The sequence below is a fragment of the Panthera onca genome, chromosome B2 (genome assembly GCF_046562875.1).
Source record: "Panthera onca isolate mPanOnc1 chromosome B2, mPanOnc1 haplotype 2, whole genome shotgun sequence".
Classification (NCBI taxonomy): domain Eukaryota; kingdom Metazoa; phylum Chordata; class Mammalia; order Carnivora; family Felidae; genus Panthera; species Panthera onca.
This window is the reverse complement of record NC_138343.1, coordinates 121,601,560-121,619,751: the sequence shown is the minus strand read 5'-3', so window position 1 is coordinate 121,619,751 and position 18,192 is coordinate 121,601,560. Positions and strand designations below refer to the sequence as shown.

Sequence of the window (18,192 nt, the reverse complement as noted above, 5' to 3'; positions counted from 1 at the left end):
TACATTGGGTGTAGAGATTACTTAAGAATAAAATCTTTAAAACAGAAAAGAAAAAAAAACACCATTTACTTCAATTACTGTAATTAATTATTCATTTGTGCCTCACCTTTGCTTTTCAAAAGAAAAGCTAAAACCACATAAACCTTTCTTAGCACTAAATTGAGAGATTTTATAAAATTTAAAATATCTTTAATCAGTAGTATTTGGTTCACTGTGCTTATTCTCTTAATTTTTTTTCCAAGTGTTTATTTAAATTCCAGATAGTCAACATGCAGCGTAATACTAGTTTTAGATGTAGAATTTAGTGATTCAGCATTTACACGCAGCACCTGGTTCACATCACAAGTGCCCGTCCTTAATCCACAGTCTCTCCATCTTTTCTTTAACATGTTTGACTAGTCAGTTCACTTAGTGTTGTTTTTTTTTTCTTACCGTGTTTTGATACTTTAGGATTGGTTTGGAAGTGTTAAATCTCTTTTCTCCTTCAATAAGTAGATCTAGATTCTTTGCTTTGTGAGTTCTGTTTTTCATAGGTTCCTTAGGCCTCTACTGTAGGTCTCTTTTAGCCATTAATAATCAGATATATCTTTAAAGCAGGTGGTATCTCAGTCTCTGGGGAAAAAAAAATAGAAAAATTTATTCCCCACCAGATCTCCCTCAGCCAGACAGTATCTTCAGTTTTAGAGCCTGCAAGTTCCTTATGAGTTCTCCCTGAGTTCTTTGTTAGTTGGCATTTGCTCAGCTCTGTCAGATTTCAGGGTCAGATACTTCTCTACTAGTAAGTTCTTTGTTTTTATTTTGTGCCTGGAAAACCTCATTGAAGAGGTTGAAGAGGCAGAGTAGAAAAGGTCCAACAGGATGAAAAATAGATATAAGAGTTACTTGGGCGATTAAGTGTCCGACTTCAGCTCAGGTCATGATCTCACAGTTCGTGAGTTTGAGCCCTGCATTAGGCTCTGTGCTGATAGCTCAGGGCCTGGAGCCCACTTCAGATTCTGTGTCTCCCTCTGTCTCTGCCCCTCCCCCCTCCTCGCCAAAATAAATAAACATTTTTTTAAAACTTAAGAGTTACTCAACTATTTTTAAGTATTTGAAGTTCTCATGTAAATAATATGAGCTTTATTATTACATACTGTAACTATTTTAGTAAGTTGCAGAATAATCTTCTAATGAGAGATATTTGAGATAGTACAAATGATTGAATGTCTTTTCTTATTTAGGAGAACAAGTTGCGATGTATTCTGACCTGCCATTCAAATCACCCATTCGAGACATTTCTTATCACCCACTTGAAAATATGGTTGCATTTTGTGCGTTTGGGCAGAATGAGCCAATTCTTCTGTATATTTATGATTTCCATGGTAAGTTCACTGCTGATAAGTAAAGAATATTTCGAGGAACGTTTACTTTTAGACTGACCCAGGAATCATGAGCTCTGTAAAAACTATCAACCTTTGTATTAATAAAGCTTTCTTAAATATATTTTAAGACCCAAACAGATTAAATAGATTATATTATTATTATAACAGTTTATTTTTCCAAAAGCACTATCATTATGGAGTTTAAATATCAGCGAAGATACACATAAATGGTTGTGCCCTTATGTTGGAATCATAGAAAGGTAGTCATCACAAGTCAAATTCACCTAAAAATTATTTGAGAATGTATTAACTAAATTTCAAAGGTAAATAACATTTAGGAAATATGGATCTTTAATGTTTTCAGTTGAATATTTAATTTCTTATTCCATATTTCTGTTTTTCACCAGAGCACAGAGTTATAATAAGTTATAGTTTTAAGAATTTCTTAACCTAAAAGGAAGGCAAAAAAATCAAGTGTCAGTGAAACAAGATCTGGAATTGGAAATGTACTATCTTTTTTTACTCTAAAATTACACTGCTCCGTCATTCTGAGAAAAAATAAAGAAATAAGGATTCTGGACACATTTTTCGGGAATAATATAGCATTCTTAGAATTATTTGGATTTATGCTGTATTTCATACATTTCCTTAATTTCTTTCCTGAAATTAGGATTTCATTGTTCTACATCGCATTGATAGTGCTGTCACTCCCAAAATTACAGTTCCATTTTCTTTATATATTAAATCTTGTTCAAAAATAAATGGTCTTTATTAGTTTCTGATTTGATTAGGATGTCATATCATCATTCACTGTTTTTGCTAAGCTAGGATGGCTTACATACAATGTCATAAATGCATAAATGTGCAAATACATCCATTATAGGTAACATGAATGTGGGATTATTTGGCAAAGAGTTTTAAATGTAAATGAAATACAAGTGGTTACATTTACTGTGTTCACGCAGATCACACAGAAATGTTAGTGTTAATTGGTTATTTGTTAATGGTTGTGATAAGTGCTAAATTATTAAACAGTTAAGTTCTAAGCCTGAAATTGTTGATCACTGAATGGGTATTATTATTATTATGCTATTCCAGGCAAATTATATTAGAAAATAATTTGTAAAATTGAAATTTATTTTTAAAAATCTTACCAAGATGTAACCAGTTTCTCTAATGCATATTCAAATCTGGTGACTGGTGCAAACATGTATCCAGAGACAGGTCTTTCTCTGTGCCAACTCTAAATCTTCCTGTGAAAGAGAGTTACACCTAGGCACTTATTCTTAACCTGGGACTGTTGTACAGAAATCAGCAGCGCAGTTATTTCCTCAGAACCTTTAGAGGTTTCACAACAGTCTTCATTTAATTCCTAATATGCTTTTTTTTAGGCTTTGGAAATTTTCACTACACATGCAAGTGAAAGTCCCACTCTTCTCTTTTTTTATTCAGTAATTTTTGGTCATGGATCAAGGGTTTCCATCAGATTAGCCCAGTGGGTTTGCCAGTTTGGTTTTGAGGCAGTAGGCACATAGACTAAGAAGTCCGTTCTAGAAATGTCAGTAGAAAGAGCAGAGTGCTTTTAGGAATTCAAAAACAGAGGTTTTAGGTTCCTTTCTGTTGCTGTAGTGACCTGGTGCAAGCCTCTTGCCTTCCTGAAGCTCCATTTCCTGATCTGGTAAGTGGTACCACTACTGTTTAATACCTGTGCCACCTAAGAGAGCCATTTGTGGGGAATCTGTGAGTCGGGCACTGGGAAAGTACTTCATATATGGAAAAGGACTATATTAAAACAAGGAAAAAGGTAAGATGGGTTGTTACCATGTTCATTTAACCCATATATACTTGACTTTGTGGTACTTTAGGTTTTAATATGCTGGTAAGCACCTCTCTATGAAAGGGAATTGAAAAAAAGGGTTTTTTCCCCTTTCATTCATTCTATTGACAGCCTTTATTAGAGTATGCACCTTTTGGGGTCAGTTGTATTAGAAAATAAATCATGAAGTTAAGAACATCATGTTATACCTATACTATATTACTGTCAAAAGGAAGGAATTCAAAGTGTTTCAGAAATTAAAAAGTTCAGATAATACACATGGAATTTAAATTATTTTGTACCATGATTTTAGAACACAATTTTCAATATACTGATACATTTACAAACAAAACTCAAAATGTTTCAACACATTTTCCTAACTCTTTGTTGCTTATTTTTAAAATGAGGAAGCTTAGGAAGAAGTTACATAATCCTAGGCAGTCCAAGATTTAGCACAGTTCTTGTGAATGGTATATATTCATAAGAAAACAGAAAGTTGTTTTCGATCCAAAAATAAATTTTACTTATTAAATACAGGCCAGAATCATCAAGTGAAATAGTGTTTAGATTTTTTATTAAAACATATAGTATTTATTATTAATCTTTTACAGGTTTGCCTTATATTTTATTTATTTTTTAATACAGGAATATTTTGCCCAGACTTTCTTGTCTGAAAATAAAGTTTACATGTATCTTTATATAAATGTTTTAATGGTATAAAATTTGAAAGATATAGAATAGTTACATGATTTTAAAATAGTATTTATCAGAGCTGCTCATTCGTTTAGACATTTTTCAAGGAAAATGGAGCAAACTCATTTTTTTTTATAAGTTGAATAAGCTGTGAATGAGACCACAATGGTAGCTAAATGTATCATCTGTCTTTCAGTTCTAGCAAAATCTGTGAAGAGTCAGCAGGCATCTTTCCCTGCTAAGCATATGTTCAGGTTGTGGTCTTTTGGGTCTTTCATTCTACTGACTTTTTGCTGTTTTTGGTAAGGAACACAATTTTTACTTTCAGAAGGCAGTTTTATTTGCCTGGTGTTGAAAGGGTTAATCATCTAGTAATACAAAATTTAGTCACAGAGTACCACAAATAATGTACTTTTAGGATTCCCATAATAACAGAGTACAAGTCAGAAGAAAACAGCTTCCACTGAATTAAATTTATGAACCTAGGCTCTAGCAGTTAATGTTCTGTTATTAATATCTGTCTACCTCCATCTCTAGGATCCTGTTCTACATGTAATGATAATCATAACTAGTACTTACAAAGCACTTTCTTTGTTCCTGGTACCGTTTTAAGCATTTTATATATATTTACTTCATTTTTCACAATAATCTTAAAAGATAGGTACTGTAATTATCCTCATTTTACATGAGCCAGGAGTTGAATCCAAAAAAACTACCCTTGGAGACCATGCTCTTATTTGCTACACTAACTTGCCTCTTTAGGAAATTTCCTGAAGTACTAGCTTTTGATTGTCTAATAAGCAGACTTTTTTTTTTTTTTTTTCTGCAGTATCATTTACTTTATGCCTCTTGAGTATGTGATTTTTTTATATTATCTGTACTTCGTAGGGAGCAGAGATGGAGGCTTATTCATCTTTTTATTACCAGTACCTAGCCTGAATACTAACACACAGTGAATATACATGTAGTATTTTAAGCAGGATCAAGTCTTAAATTGGTAAATTGTCAGCATTACTTGATAATCCCAGGTAATGAGCCTGACGTTCCACTAGGTGGCAATCTTTTCTCTGAAACAGATTAACTCTGGAGTACTTTTTAGTCATAGTGGCTTTCTGAGGAAAGACAAATCTTTATTGAGCATCTATTGTGTGCCAAGTTGAATAGGGCTATAAAATCCAGGAACCAGACTGAGATTACCATGCTCCTTTCCAGTCTTTTGTGCTTTCCAAGTTGTCGATTAAACCTCTGGAAGAATTTTAGTTAAACTGAACAACAATCTCTAGCATTGACACTAAATGTGATTTTATTTATAGGATTCATATTCATTAACAACCACCTACATTGTCATTGTTGATGGCTTTATTTTGCACACTGCAACATACTTTACCAGAGTTCAAGGCAATGTATACCTTTATGTTCCTATAAAAAATTTGTTGTATAAGTTGCTTATTGACCAAAAGTCCATGGTGTTTGCAATGCCTTATGTCTAACATAGTACCTGGTATATTACTGATGTGCAGTAAGTGTGTGAAATGAGAATTACAAATCCTATAGAATAGCATTTTTCCCTTAAATTTTATAAAAAACATAGAATGAGAGGCATGATCGGTGAGTAAATTGGGGGATAATAATAGTGGTAGTAGGAGCTAACATTTATCAAACATTGACTGTGTCCCCTACTCTTTTTTTTTTTTAAGTGTATTTATTTATTTATTTATTTATTTTGAGAGAGACAGAGAGTACAAGCAGAGGAGGGGCAGAGAGAGAGGGGGACAGAGGATCTGAAGCGGGCTCCTTGCTGACAGCAAAGAGCCTGATGCAGGGCTTGAACTCATGGATCGTGAGATCATGGCCTGAGCCGAAGTCAGACGCTTAACCAACTGTGTCCCCTACTCTTATGAGCATATTACATACATCTTCCCATATAGTCCTCTCAAAACCCCACAAGGTAGATGCTATTATTATCCTCACTTTGCATATGATGAAACTGAGGCACAGGGAGAATGAAGTAATTTACATCAGGTCACACATTTGATAAATGTTAAGGTTTACCCAGCTAAGTCCAGAGCCCATAGTTTTAAAACGCCAATCTGCTTACTTCAGTCTTGGCATTTCCTGTTTCATGAAGTAACTTAGTTAAGAAGGTAGCCAGATATTCCTGTAATAAAATGTATTGTTTGTTTTTAATTTTAATATTTCGAAAAAGCCCTTAAGACTAAAAGGAACTTTGGTTACTTAGTATTATTAATAGTTCATTCCTTTACAAATGTTGGGGATGATTATAATGCATTAAGCAGTTGTATTCTCAGTATAGTCCAAAATATGAATTATCTTTATTATGTAGCATTAAATTTTAATGTAACTAATTTTGTAATATTTTTGCAACAAGCTAATATGTAGTTGAGGTAAATTTAATATGCATAGTTGTCTGTATAAATTTAATAGTGTTCTTAAAGTACTAATGATGAATGCCTGAAAACAAGCTCGGTTATTACAATTCTCATCCTTGGATAAGGTTATGCAGTAACATATATAACTGATGGTAGGTCCAAGTTTAAGTGTCTATTGTTAGCCTAGTAGGAGAATTAAGAGATAGAAATGCCATATTTGAAGATCTGCTTAAACTACCTATTTCTTGGCTGTATCCTGAGGTGTCTATTTTAACATTCTGTGCAAAATGGATACTTTGATTTGGTTATGTCATTCATAGATTGAGGACATATGAAAAAGTAGCTTTGAGCATAAACCAGAGCTGTGAATTCCTCATTCAGGCATTTTTTTTATGTTTACATTGGTGCTTTTTAAAGTGCATCAAGAAGGAAGAATGGTACAGTGTGAAATAGCAGTGTGGTAGGAAAGGCTGGAGTAGGAGTGAGCTCACTGGAATTCTAGACAAAGTGCCATCACTTTCTGCTTGACCCTGGTCAAGTAATTTAGCATTTTTGTATCTGTTTTTTTTTTTTTTTTCACTGTAAAATTAAAATACCTATCCTGTTTTATCAAATACCTCTCTTAGTGTTTTATCAAAGGCAAAAATGCAACTACAAAGCATGGTATAGAGCATTCGTATATTAAGAATTCATGAACCAGGCTGCAGTAGAGAAATCCTAGCCTTTTTCTGTAGCGATACACACATCACACACTTTAGTTGAATAGCATGACATATGGAAATTGATGGATAATGGAATAGGAAATCAACAGAAAGACAATAGCATGTACTTCAGGGGACCTGGAGATAGTTTATTATATTTTGGTGTTCACCCAACAGATTTGCTGAATGTCGGTAGATGCTCTCCCATTTGGTTGGCTATGAGACATGGATCTACTACATTTTCTTGTATAGCTTTTTGGACAGTTTCTTTTTTTTTTTTTTTTCAACGTTTATTTTTGAGAGACGCAAGAGACAGAATGCGAGTGGGTTAGGGGCAGAGAGAGAGGGAGACACAGAATCTGAAGCAGGCTCCAGGCTCCGAGCTGTCAGCACAGAGCCCGATATGGGGCTCGAACTCATGAACTGTGAGATCATGACCTGAGCCGAAGTTGGATGCTCAACTGACTGAGCCACCCAGGCGCCCCTGGACAGTTTCATTAGTAACACTTATAAGTTCTCTTTGACATATTAAATGTTAAATATAAAATTACTAATGGTCCTGAATACACCCAAGCTATTAGAATCAAAGTGTTACTCAATAGAACTTGTCTAGTACATCCATACAGTTTGTTAAGATTAGCTGAAGCAGGAACAAGTCGGGCCCAGTAAAGTACAATTAAAAAAAAAACATTATAAGCCCTTAAACATTCTTGTCCTGGCCCATTCAGACTGCTATAACAAAATACCAGAGACTACATGGCTTTGTAAACAACAGAAATTTATTTCTCACAATTCTGAATGCTGGGAAGTCCCAAGATCAAGGCATAGCAGACTCGATGTCTAGTGAGAGCTTACTTTCTGGTTCACAGACAGGATCCTCTAGCTGTAACCTCATGTGATAGAAGGGGTGAGGGAACTCTCTGAGACCTCATTTATAAGGGCACTAATCCCATTCATGAGGGCTCACCTCGCAAAGGCCCCACCTCCAAGTACCAGCACTTTGGGCATTAGAAAGAACTTCAACATGAGAATTTCAGGAGGACACAAACACTCAGACCACAGGAATTCCCTACACATTGCAGATGTTAGAGGAAGAGAAGGAGGGTGCTGCCTACCTGCTGAATGCTGGGAAACTAGAAAAGCAGACCTGCCAGCTTACAGTAATACTATATTTAGAAATCGTTCATCTATAAGTAAAGAAATTAGGTATCCTGTAAAATGACTATACCCATTAACAGAGCTGTGTAAAATAATAGGTCTTGAACAAAGGAATTAAGTGTTGAACCAAAAGGAAATCTTAATGTAGTATAAGAGAAAAAATATTTTGTTTTTTTAGGTGCACTTTGTTATAAAGTCAATAACATAAGTAAATATAGGTTTTAATAATAACAAACATGTATTCACTCTGAATGCAAAAGGCTCTGGATTAAAATATCTTATTTCCTCTGTTCTTCCTCCTATAAAGATAAAAATCTCCTGAGAAAACCACGTTATTTTTTATAATTGTTTAAGGTCAGAACGTACACAACAGCACTGAACTTGTATAAATCAAAATTTGATTATCAGTTATGAAAACATTTTATGAATTTAAGTGTGTAAAATTTAAAATCCCCAATTATAGCCAATTGTAGGCAGGTTTAAAAGTAATTTGATGGGTATTTCATTCCTTTAAGCAAATGTAGTTGCCACCTCTGTGTTCTTAGCACCTTGTGGGTCCCTCTGCTACACGACTGAGCACACAGTAGTACTTACTTGTTGACCTCCAAGAGATTCAAGCCCCAAGACGGGCCTGTGTCTTTGCATTCCCAGAGCCTGCTCTCGTGCACTCCTAAAAAAGTGGTGGAAGGATGGAGATGAGACTTACAGTTTTGAGTTTTCTCAGGTTAAGTTAGTTTTAAATGTACAAAGTTAAATTAGCCAAAGAAGAGAAAATGACTAAGTGAAGAAATACAGGTATTTAATTGCAACATTGTACTCCAATCATGGCCTATGTGAAAATGGTATAGAAACCTTTGAAATGTTAGAAGCATAGAGCTCAAGGGAATTTCAGAAAGCTTCCATTATGACCTATTTTACAATGAAATAATCTGTACAGTGCTATACAAATAAGTGTATGTATTTGTGGAGGGTGAGGGAGTGGAAGAATGCAAAGACTTGTAAGTAGCTTCTGTTTCTAGTATCTGAGAAACTAGGTCTTTGAATATTTCTGCAGACTTCTGTTTTTATGACTGCCTTCACAGCACTAGAAGTGTTAAATATAAAGTATGATGTCCGTGTGACTCCTGGAAACCCAGTCAAATGTCTTTTGCATAGAAAACTCTCCTTAGACAACAGAAACAAATATTCATAATTGTTTGGGCTTTGTTTTTGTTACCTGCATCTGTGTAGGCCATTGTAACTTTTTGGAAAGGCATCTTTATACCACCAAAAATAAACAGGCAATGCTTTTTGTTATTTTTACTTGTTAAAAAACTCCTTTTTTAAAGAAAATATGATACATAATACTTAGCGTAGCATAATACTTAGGAAATATAGTTTGGCAAGAAGAATAAGATAAGTATCAAAATCCTGCTATCCTGCATAACTGTTGCTTATATCAGCATTTATGTGCTTCTGTGCTCGATCACTCATAGCTTCAAGTTAAATCGTGGTGGGCTTATTAGGTAACTAGCAAGTACAGAAAAACAGAGAAATCAGAAAATGCCATTAAATACTTTAAGTCCAGCTGTACTTTCCACTCAACAACAACAACAAAAAACAATGAAATGTTAAAAGAACAGTTTTGAAAAGCAAATAAGGCAAAGATGGTGAAACATTATTTTTATCTGTTGATTCATTCATCCCTGGCTCATCTACTAGTGTTAAGCCTTCAGTTTCCAATTCCAAGAGCACTTTTCTTTCACCTCCTCAAAGTTTCTGTTGTTCTTTAAACAATCTGAATATTTGAGAGTAAATTTTCAGTGTTAGGAAGGGAAGTTCAGAACGTGTACAGAAAAGTAGTGGGCAGACCCATGAAAATCTAAGCCTAGAAGCAGCTACGCTTCCATCTGCAAACAGTAGTTGGGTATTGAGGAAGGAGCATCCTCTGGGATGGTAGGTTGTAAGCAGGTCTTCTCCCTCAGTATTGTTCCCTGGTACTTTCATCATTAAGGTCTGCAGAGAGAGAGCACGCGTTAGAGTGTGTGCTGTATTTAGAGTGTGTAAATGAAGTAGGGCATGAATACAGTGGTCAAGGCCCTAAAATTTTTTATATGTGCTATCTCAGATTCATGGTTGATGAAACCCCAAGACTGGTGACAAAACAAAACAAAACAAAACCACGTGATTATTCTTTTGTATATCCATTATATTGCTTTATAATGGATATACATTTTGCTTCTTAGGAAAAAGGATCTTGAGGTGCAATGGGTCAGTTAAACAGGCCAAAAACAAACAAACAAACAAACAAAAAACATCATTTTCTAATTTGCCTTTTTTTCCGTTATTCCTTCTTACTGGTGAGGCTGAATATTTCTTTTATTGGCCACATAGTTTTATTCTTTTGTGAATTTTCTGGGGTGGTCCTTTGCCCATTTTCTGTTAGATTATTCATTTTTAATTCATTTTATGGGGACTCTTTGCATGTTAAGAATATTAACCCCTTTTATCACTAGTTTGTCATTTGCTTTTTTTTGTATGAGCAACATTATTAAGGTACATTGAAATACAGTAAACTGCATATATTTAAAATGTACATTTTGATAAATCTAAACATATTTAAACATGTGTGAAACCATCATCTCAATCAAGATAATGAACATATCCATCATCTCTAAGTTACTTTGTGCTTCTTTGAAATTTCTCCCTACCACATCCTTCCCCATGGCAATCACTATGGGTTAATTTCCATTTTCTAGAATTATGTATAAGTGAGACTGTTTATACCATGTACTCTTTTTTGTCTGACTTCTTTCACCCATAATTACTTTGAGATTTATCTCTATTTTAGCTTTTATTAATAGTTTATCCTTCATCCTTACAATGAGTATTGTTTCATTTTATGATATATCACAGTCTGTCTGTTGATGGAAATGGGGGTTGTACCCAGTTTTTAGCTATTAGAAATAAAGCTGCTATGAACATTCATCTACAAGTCTTTGTCTGAACACATGCTTTCATTTCTCCTGAGTAAATTCCTAAGAGTAGGAAGACTGCATCTAATTGCAGATGTCTGTTTAACTTAAGAAGCTGCCAGACTGTTTTTAAAGTGGTTATGCCATTTAACCTTTCTCCCAGTAGTGTGTGTTTCAGTTATCTCCATACCCTTGCTAAATTTCAAGTGGTCAGTCTTTCTAATTTTAGCCCCCTCTGATACTGGTGTGCAGTGCTATTTCATGCTGGTTTTAATTTGCTTATCTTTAATGACTAATGTTGTTGAGCCACCTTTTCATGTACATATTTGCCATCCATTTATCTTCTTCAGTGAAGTGTCTGTTCATGTCTTTTGCCCGTTTTTTAGTTAGCTTATTTTCTGACTATGAAGTTTTAAGTGTTATGTGTTCTCCATAAAAGGGGTGCTCTATTAGATACATGATTTGCAAATATTTCTCCCACTCTTTGTCTTCTAATTCTCTTCTTAACAGTGTTGAAGAACAAATGTTTGCAATTTTGATGAAGTTCTAAATTACCAATTTTTTTTTTATATGGAGTTTTGGTTTTGTGTCTAAGAATCTTTGCCCAATCCAAGCTCACAAAAGTATCCTCCTGTGTGTTCTCTAGAGAAGTCTTATGGTTTTCGGTTTTAGATTCATTTTGAGTTATTTTCTGTACATGGTGTGAAGTATGTATCAAAGTTCATTTGCTCACATATGAATATCCATTTGTTCTAGCACTATTTATTCAAAAGAACCGGCTTTACACCATGTCCGTACATGCTGAGCTCTATTCTGTTCTCTTATCTATTTGTTTATCTTTGTGCCAAAAACAAAGTGTCTTGATTACTACACTTATTATAATAAGACTTGAAGTCAAGTTGTATAACTCCCCCCTTTTTTTTTCAGCTTGTTTTGACTCTTCTAGATCCTTTGTATTTCCATGTGAAGTTTAGAATTTGACAATTTCCCCAAAAGGGACCTGCTGGATTTTGAGTGAGATTACGTTGAATGCACAGATCATTTGGGGAGAATTGGCATTTTGACAGTATTGATTATTCAAATCATGAACATAATCTATCTCTTTATTTAGGTTCTTCTTCAGTTTTATCTCAGCACTGTTTTGTAGTTTTCAGTGTACATGTCTTTCCCATCTTTCATCAGATGCTTCCCAAAATATGTCATGTTTTTTATATCATTCTAAATGATATATATTTTTTAAATTTAAATTTCTGACTCTTTGTTACTTGTCTATAGAAATAATGCTGATCTTGTCTAAAGTTGATTGTTAGTTCTAATGACTTATGTTTTTAGATTCCAGTCAGATTTTTTACACAAATGTGGGGCCAGGACCTGAGAGTGAGAACCTCCATAAATTTCCTTTGTACTGCTTTACTTGCCTTACCATCATCTTAGCTCTGGATAGACGATTCTGTTTATAAAGCCAATTTCATTTCTTCCTTTTATACATTTTATCTACTTTTTGGTAGTTCAAAGCAGGAGGGAAAATCTGGTCCCTTTTACTCTTATTCTGGCCAGAGATGGAATTCTCTTACCTTTCCTATGCTTTTTTATTTTTATTATGATAGCCTTATTTTTTTAATTTTAATAGAGACTCTTTAAATGTTCACATAGAAAAATATGTCCATCTTTTATGTTGACAATTCTTAACATTTTCTGACTCATGCAGTCCTTTGACAAATAATCTGATAAAAGTTATGGATCTGATTTCCATAAATATTTACACATTCATATTTCTATATGTAACTTCAATAGTCCACAGAAACCCTGGAGGCTGGTCTATTGATTGATTCCCTGTTATGAATCTTGATTGTATCACTTTCTTCTCATGTTACGTTTAGAAAGTCCTTCTATTAAAAATTATATAATTAAGGAAATACTTTTTAAGTGATTACTGTATACTTTTCTCCTTTGTGTATACAGACAGGTACTTACAAATTTTTAGATTCCTTTATTTTAAATGATCAAATGAGATAGTGTATATAAACGCATTCTAAACACCATAAAGTACAGTATTAATGCTGTTGTCCTTGTCATCGTCATCATCAAAAACATTCACTCTTTTGGCCATCTATTCCAGTCTGGGGAGTTAAATCCAAAGAAAGAATTATTTCAAGAAATAATTTGAACTATGAAAAGTACTTGTTCATACATGGTCTGTAATGAGGGAAAACAAAACATTGTAAATATTTAGTAATAGGAGAATGCATAAATAAATAATAGTGCTTCATTGGATGAGATGTTGTAAAGCATTTAAAAGTGGTAATTACATAGTTATAAAAATACGAAAAATGTATTTAAATTGAAGAAAATTAAATTTTATTCACATTATGGTATCTTGTGTAAAGTGTCCATATGTATAAAGATTAAGAGGTGTATAGAAATATGAAAAGAGTTGTTTTGGGGAGATGGGTTTGCAAATAATTATTTTTATTATTCTCTCCTTTCCTTTAATTCTATTCTTTTTTTTTTTAATTTTTTTTTCAACGTTTTTTATTTATTTTTGGGACAGAGAGAGACAGAGCATGAACGGGGGAGAGGCAGAGAGAGAGGGAGACACAGAATCGGAAACAGGCTCCAGGCTCCGAGCCATCAGCCCAGAGCCTGACGCGGGGCTCGAACTCACGGACCACGAGATCGTGACCTGGCTGAAGTCGGACGCTTAACCGACTGCGCCACCCAGGCGCCCCTCCTTTAATTCTATTCTATTATACCTTTGATTTTTTAAAATATTTTTTTATGTTTATTTTTGAGAGCAAGAGAGACAATATGAGTGGGAGAGGGGCAGAGAGAAAGGGAGAAACAGAATCTGAAGCAGGCTCCAGGCTCCGAGCTGTCAGCACAGAGCCTGACGTGGAGCTCAAACTCACGGACCGCGAGATCATGGCCTGAAATTGGCCACTCCACCGACTGACCCACCCAGGCTCCCTAATGCCTTTGATTTTTTATATTACGTTTTCTGTATACATATATTTAAAGTTAGGTTCCGGGGTGCCTGGGTGGCTCAGTTGGTTAGGTGTCCGACTTCGGCTCAGGTCATGATCTCGCGATTTGTGAGTTTGAGCCCCGCGTCGGGCTCTGTGCTGACAGCTCAGAACCTGGAACCTGCTTCGGATTCTGTGTCTCGCTCTCTCTCTGCCCCTCCCCTGCTCACGCTCTGTCTTTCTCTGTCTCTCTCTGTCTCAAAAATAAATAAAACATAAAAAAATTTAAAGTTAGGTTCCCATTCCAACATGTTTTTTACCACACCAAGAGATGGCCTTCAAGGCTGATTTATAATACTGCCTGACATAAATCATCTGTGAAATTATTATTTTTCCTTTTTCATGCTTTTATATTATTGAATAATTCCACAATTTCACATTTTGCCAGTCATGTTGTCTTATTATCACCCAGTTTTTAAAATGTATTATGTAGTTTCTGATCGTTGGTTTAATGCTACAGTCTCATGGCTTAATTATTTCATTGTGCTTTTGCTATGATAACTTGAACTAATTATGGATGTATTTTTTCAGTTGCCCAGCAAGAGGCTGAAATGTTCAAACGCTACAATGGGACATTTCCATTACCTGGAATACACCAAAGTCAAGATGCTTTATGCACCTGTCCTAAACTGCCTCATCAAGGCTCTTTTCAGATAGATGACTACGTCCACACTGACAATTCTTCAATGAAGATGCAGCAAGTGAAACAGAGACTCGATTCTGTCACAGTATGTCTGATGATTTTATGCAGTTGAGAAGTTGGAAATTTTAAAACCATTTTGATTCTATTTTACATTGCCATGCCTATAAGTATTAATTCAAAAAAGTAAGTAGGTTACTTAAAAATAGGTTTTCTAATGCTTTTTTGGTTGCCTTCTGGTATTTGTTCTAACATCACCCACTGCAGTAAACAGACTGATATGGGATAGATAACCTATCATGCTTTCCCGACTTGATATTTCTGTAAAGACCAGCCCAAGATCTCTTTTGCTATTTAAAAATGAAAGTGCATATGTGTGTGCATATGTACAACACACACAAACACAAAAGGCACCAACCTGGGAAATTATTCACGTAAAATATATTAAAGGTACAACCTCCTTAATATGCCAAAGTTTAAATAATAAAGAAAAATAGACTTGAACAAAGAAATGGATAAAATAAATAAGCAGGAACTTCCAAAAAGAATAGATACAGATGTTCCTGAAGCATATTTAAAAGGACTGTTATCTCACTACAAGAAAAGTGCTGTCAAAATCAGGAATGGCCATAAAACTGGAAAATAGGTCATGAAAATGCAGAGGAGGATGCTTAATTAAAAATAGAGTGCTTTTTATTCTGTTCATTATAAATTATTACATTAACTTTCTCAAAGATAACTAATAAAATGTATTGGGAAGCTTAGATATCCTTAAAAATTCTTAATGCTCTTTGAACATAATAGTTCCTTTAGTTAGAATTAGCCTGGAGCTCCTTGAAGACAGGGACTGTGCAGACTTGTTCCTTGTCGTGTTGTCACCTTTTGGCACAGTGCCTGGCACTTAATAAATATAATCCCTTTCTCTCCTCCATTGATAGGAATCTTCACCAGTTTTAAGCCAAACATATGAGGAACTATATTGAGACACCTTTAGTTATGACTATACTTACTTCCTCTCTACTTTTCTTTCTTTAGAAAATTGGAGTTTCAGGTATACCAGAATGCAGGTTTCGTTGGAATATAAGGGAAATATTTTTATTTTTATCAGTATAAATTTTAGAATATGTACTATAAATTAATAAATTTATTTCAAAGTTGTAATTCTGTGTATTTTACAATTTTAATTGAATAATGTATGATGTTCCAGATTTTAAAAGGAAGTATAAATAGATAAATGGAGTTTTAAAAACTAGAGAAAAATGTTTCTTCACTAGGGAAAAAAGTGTCCCTTGTGTAAAATCTTACATGGCAAAATGTCTTCACAGATTTAAGAGCAACTAACTCACTGATCAATAAAAAAACAAGTTTCCTACAATCTGTTGATCTTTACACTATAAAACTTAACGTGCTGGAATTACCTTAGCCTTGTAGCTTTTTTTTTGTCATCTTACATAGCTGTCCTCTTCAGATAAATGAAAGGACATAAGAACAAAAGAAAGTAGATGTAAAGGAAAAATCAGAAAAATATTTTTTGCGATATGAAATCAAAAGCAAGGGGGACGTAGATTGATAATTTATTATAAGAGAAAAATTTCTTTCTCTTATTTATTTCTTTTAAATTAGAGTATCTGTTTGCATTGGGATTGAGGTAGACCAAGGCTGCCTTTAGAAATGAAAACTTTGTATATAATGGCTGTGGTTTTTGAAAAGCCCTGTTTTTCCCATGTTGAAAGAATGCACCGAACTCTTTCAAATGTCATCTGCAATATATTTTCTTTTGGAATGTAGATAGTATGTTTGGGAATAAAAACAAAATGTCCTCTTTATTCCCTTGGCAGCTCTATTTTTATATTTTGCAAGCATTGACTGGATTGTTACCTTTTGTCACAAATCCTTTTTCTTGTTTCTTGTAATTGATTTTGGTAAAGCCCAATTTTTTGTTGTTAGGTTTTTAGTCCATTGAAGACTCTAACAGTGGTCTTCTATAGAGAAGTGTAATAGGGAAGACTTGATTACTTCTATATTATGAGGACTGTATTACTAGAGATACTTCTTTCTTTGTAACCACAGTAGGAATTTTTTTTTTTTTAATTTTTTTTTTTCAACGTTTTTTTATTTATTTGTGGGACAGAGAGAGACAGAGCATGAACGGGGGAGGGACAGAGAGAGAGGGAGACACAGAATCGGAAACAGGCTCCAGGCTCTGAGCCATCAGCCCAGAGCCTGACGCGGGGCTCGAACTCACGGACCGTGAGATCGTGACCTGGCTGAAGTCGGACGCTTAACCGACTGCGCCACCCAGGCGCCCCTTAATAAAATATAGTGCAAGCTTAGGGTATGATGTGTGTGTGTGTGTGTGTGTGTGTGTGTGTGTGTGTGTGTGTGTGTGTGTGTGTGAATTGCATAACCAATCCAGTTCAGCAGGTGTTTACTCATTAATGAATAAAGGAAACAAAAATAGATAATTCTCTGTTCTCCATAGCCTTACCATTTAGTCATTTAGCTCTTTCCTCTTTCCTTTAACAGAGTTGACTGTATTTGCAGCTACAGCAATACCTGAAAGGCATACTGCAGCCCAGATAGATCTCTTAGGTAGACAGTATGTTAAGAGCATTGCCAAAAGTCACTCTGTTTTTAAAATTTGATCTTATCAGTGCATCCAAACTTGCTCAGAACCTGGGGTACCTACTGGGAGTAATCAGACTTACAAAAAGTTGATTTATTAAGTTAAAAAACTTACTTATAGGGAAAGGTATACCTTTCTAGCTGCCTGAACACTCAAGACCACTCTCACTTTTAAAAATTAATCTGAAGCCCAGGCTAATGATGACAGAGTTGATTATAAGCAGAGTCATAGGAGTAGGGATTAGATAGATTTAAAAATGTTTTATGCCAGCTTTGCAAAAAGGTTAGTTTTCTCTACCTTTTGGAAGATTTCACCTAATAATGATTGATGATAACTAACATCTATTTAATTATGAATGATGACTAACATCATGAATTCCTGTGCTGAGTGCTTTACTTGTTCATTGTATTTAATCCTCAAAACCATCCTATAGTGTGAGTGCTAGTATTATCCCCATTTTACGGAAAGTGAAGTTGAGGCTTACAGAGCTCAAGCAATATCACCAGTGTCGCACAGTTGGCAAGTGCTGGAACTGGGATTCAGTCCAGACAGAATCTCATGCTCCGGCAGTGTCATTTTCTCCTTTTAGTGATCAAATTACTGATACCCTTCAGACATAGTCTCTGTCCCTTAGAAATTTCCGGATAAAAAACTGATACTCCTCTTTTAGTTCTCTTTTTTCCTAAACTCCACATTCATCGTTAGCACTTTTCTCTGTTTCTCTTGTAGTCTGATGATACGTGCTGGCTGACCTTAATTGGACTTGGATATTTTTTGTGTCTCCATAGCAGCACATTTTCAAATCATTTATTATAATGTTGACTTTTACT

The 18,192-nt window shown here is 34.7% G+C and overlaps 1 protein-coding gene across 11 annotated transcripts in view; it reads left to right on the top strand.

Annotated features, from left to right (window-relative positions):
• Positions 1 to 18,192, top strand: part of AHI1 (Abelson helper integration site 1) — a 223,593-nt gene that overhangs the window by 61,313 nt on the left and 144,088 nt on the right. For all 11 annotated transcript variants that reach the window (XR_013555779.2, XR_013555777.2, XR_013555778.2 and 8 more), the window contains 2 exons: positions 1,221 to 1,361; positions 14,628 to 14,824. Coding sequence is in view for 8 of the 11 variants with exons in the window: in XM_078447348.2 (XP_078303474.2) it covers positions 1,221 to 1,361; positions 14,628 to 14,824 (338 nt within the window). In the remaining 3 variants the exon portion in view is untranslated. The remainder of the gene's footprint in view (positions 1 to 1,220; positions 1,362 to 14,627; positions 14,825 to 18,192) is intronic.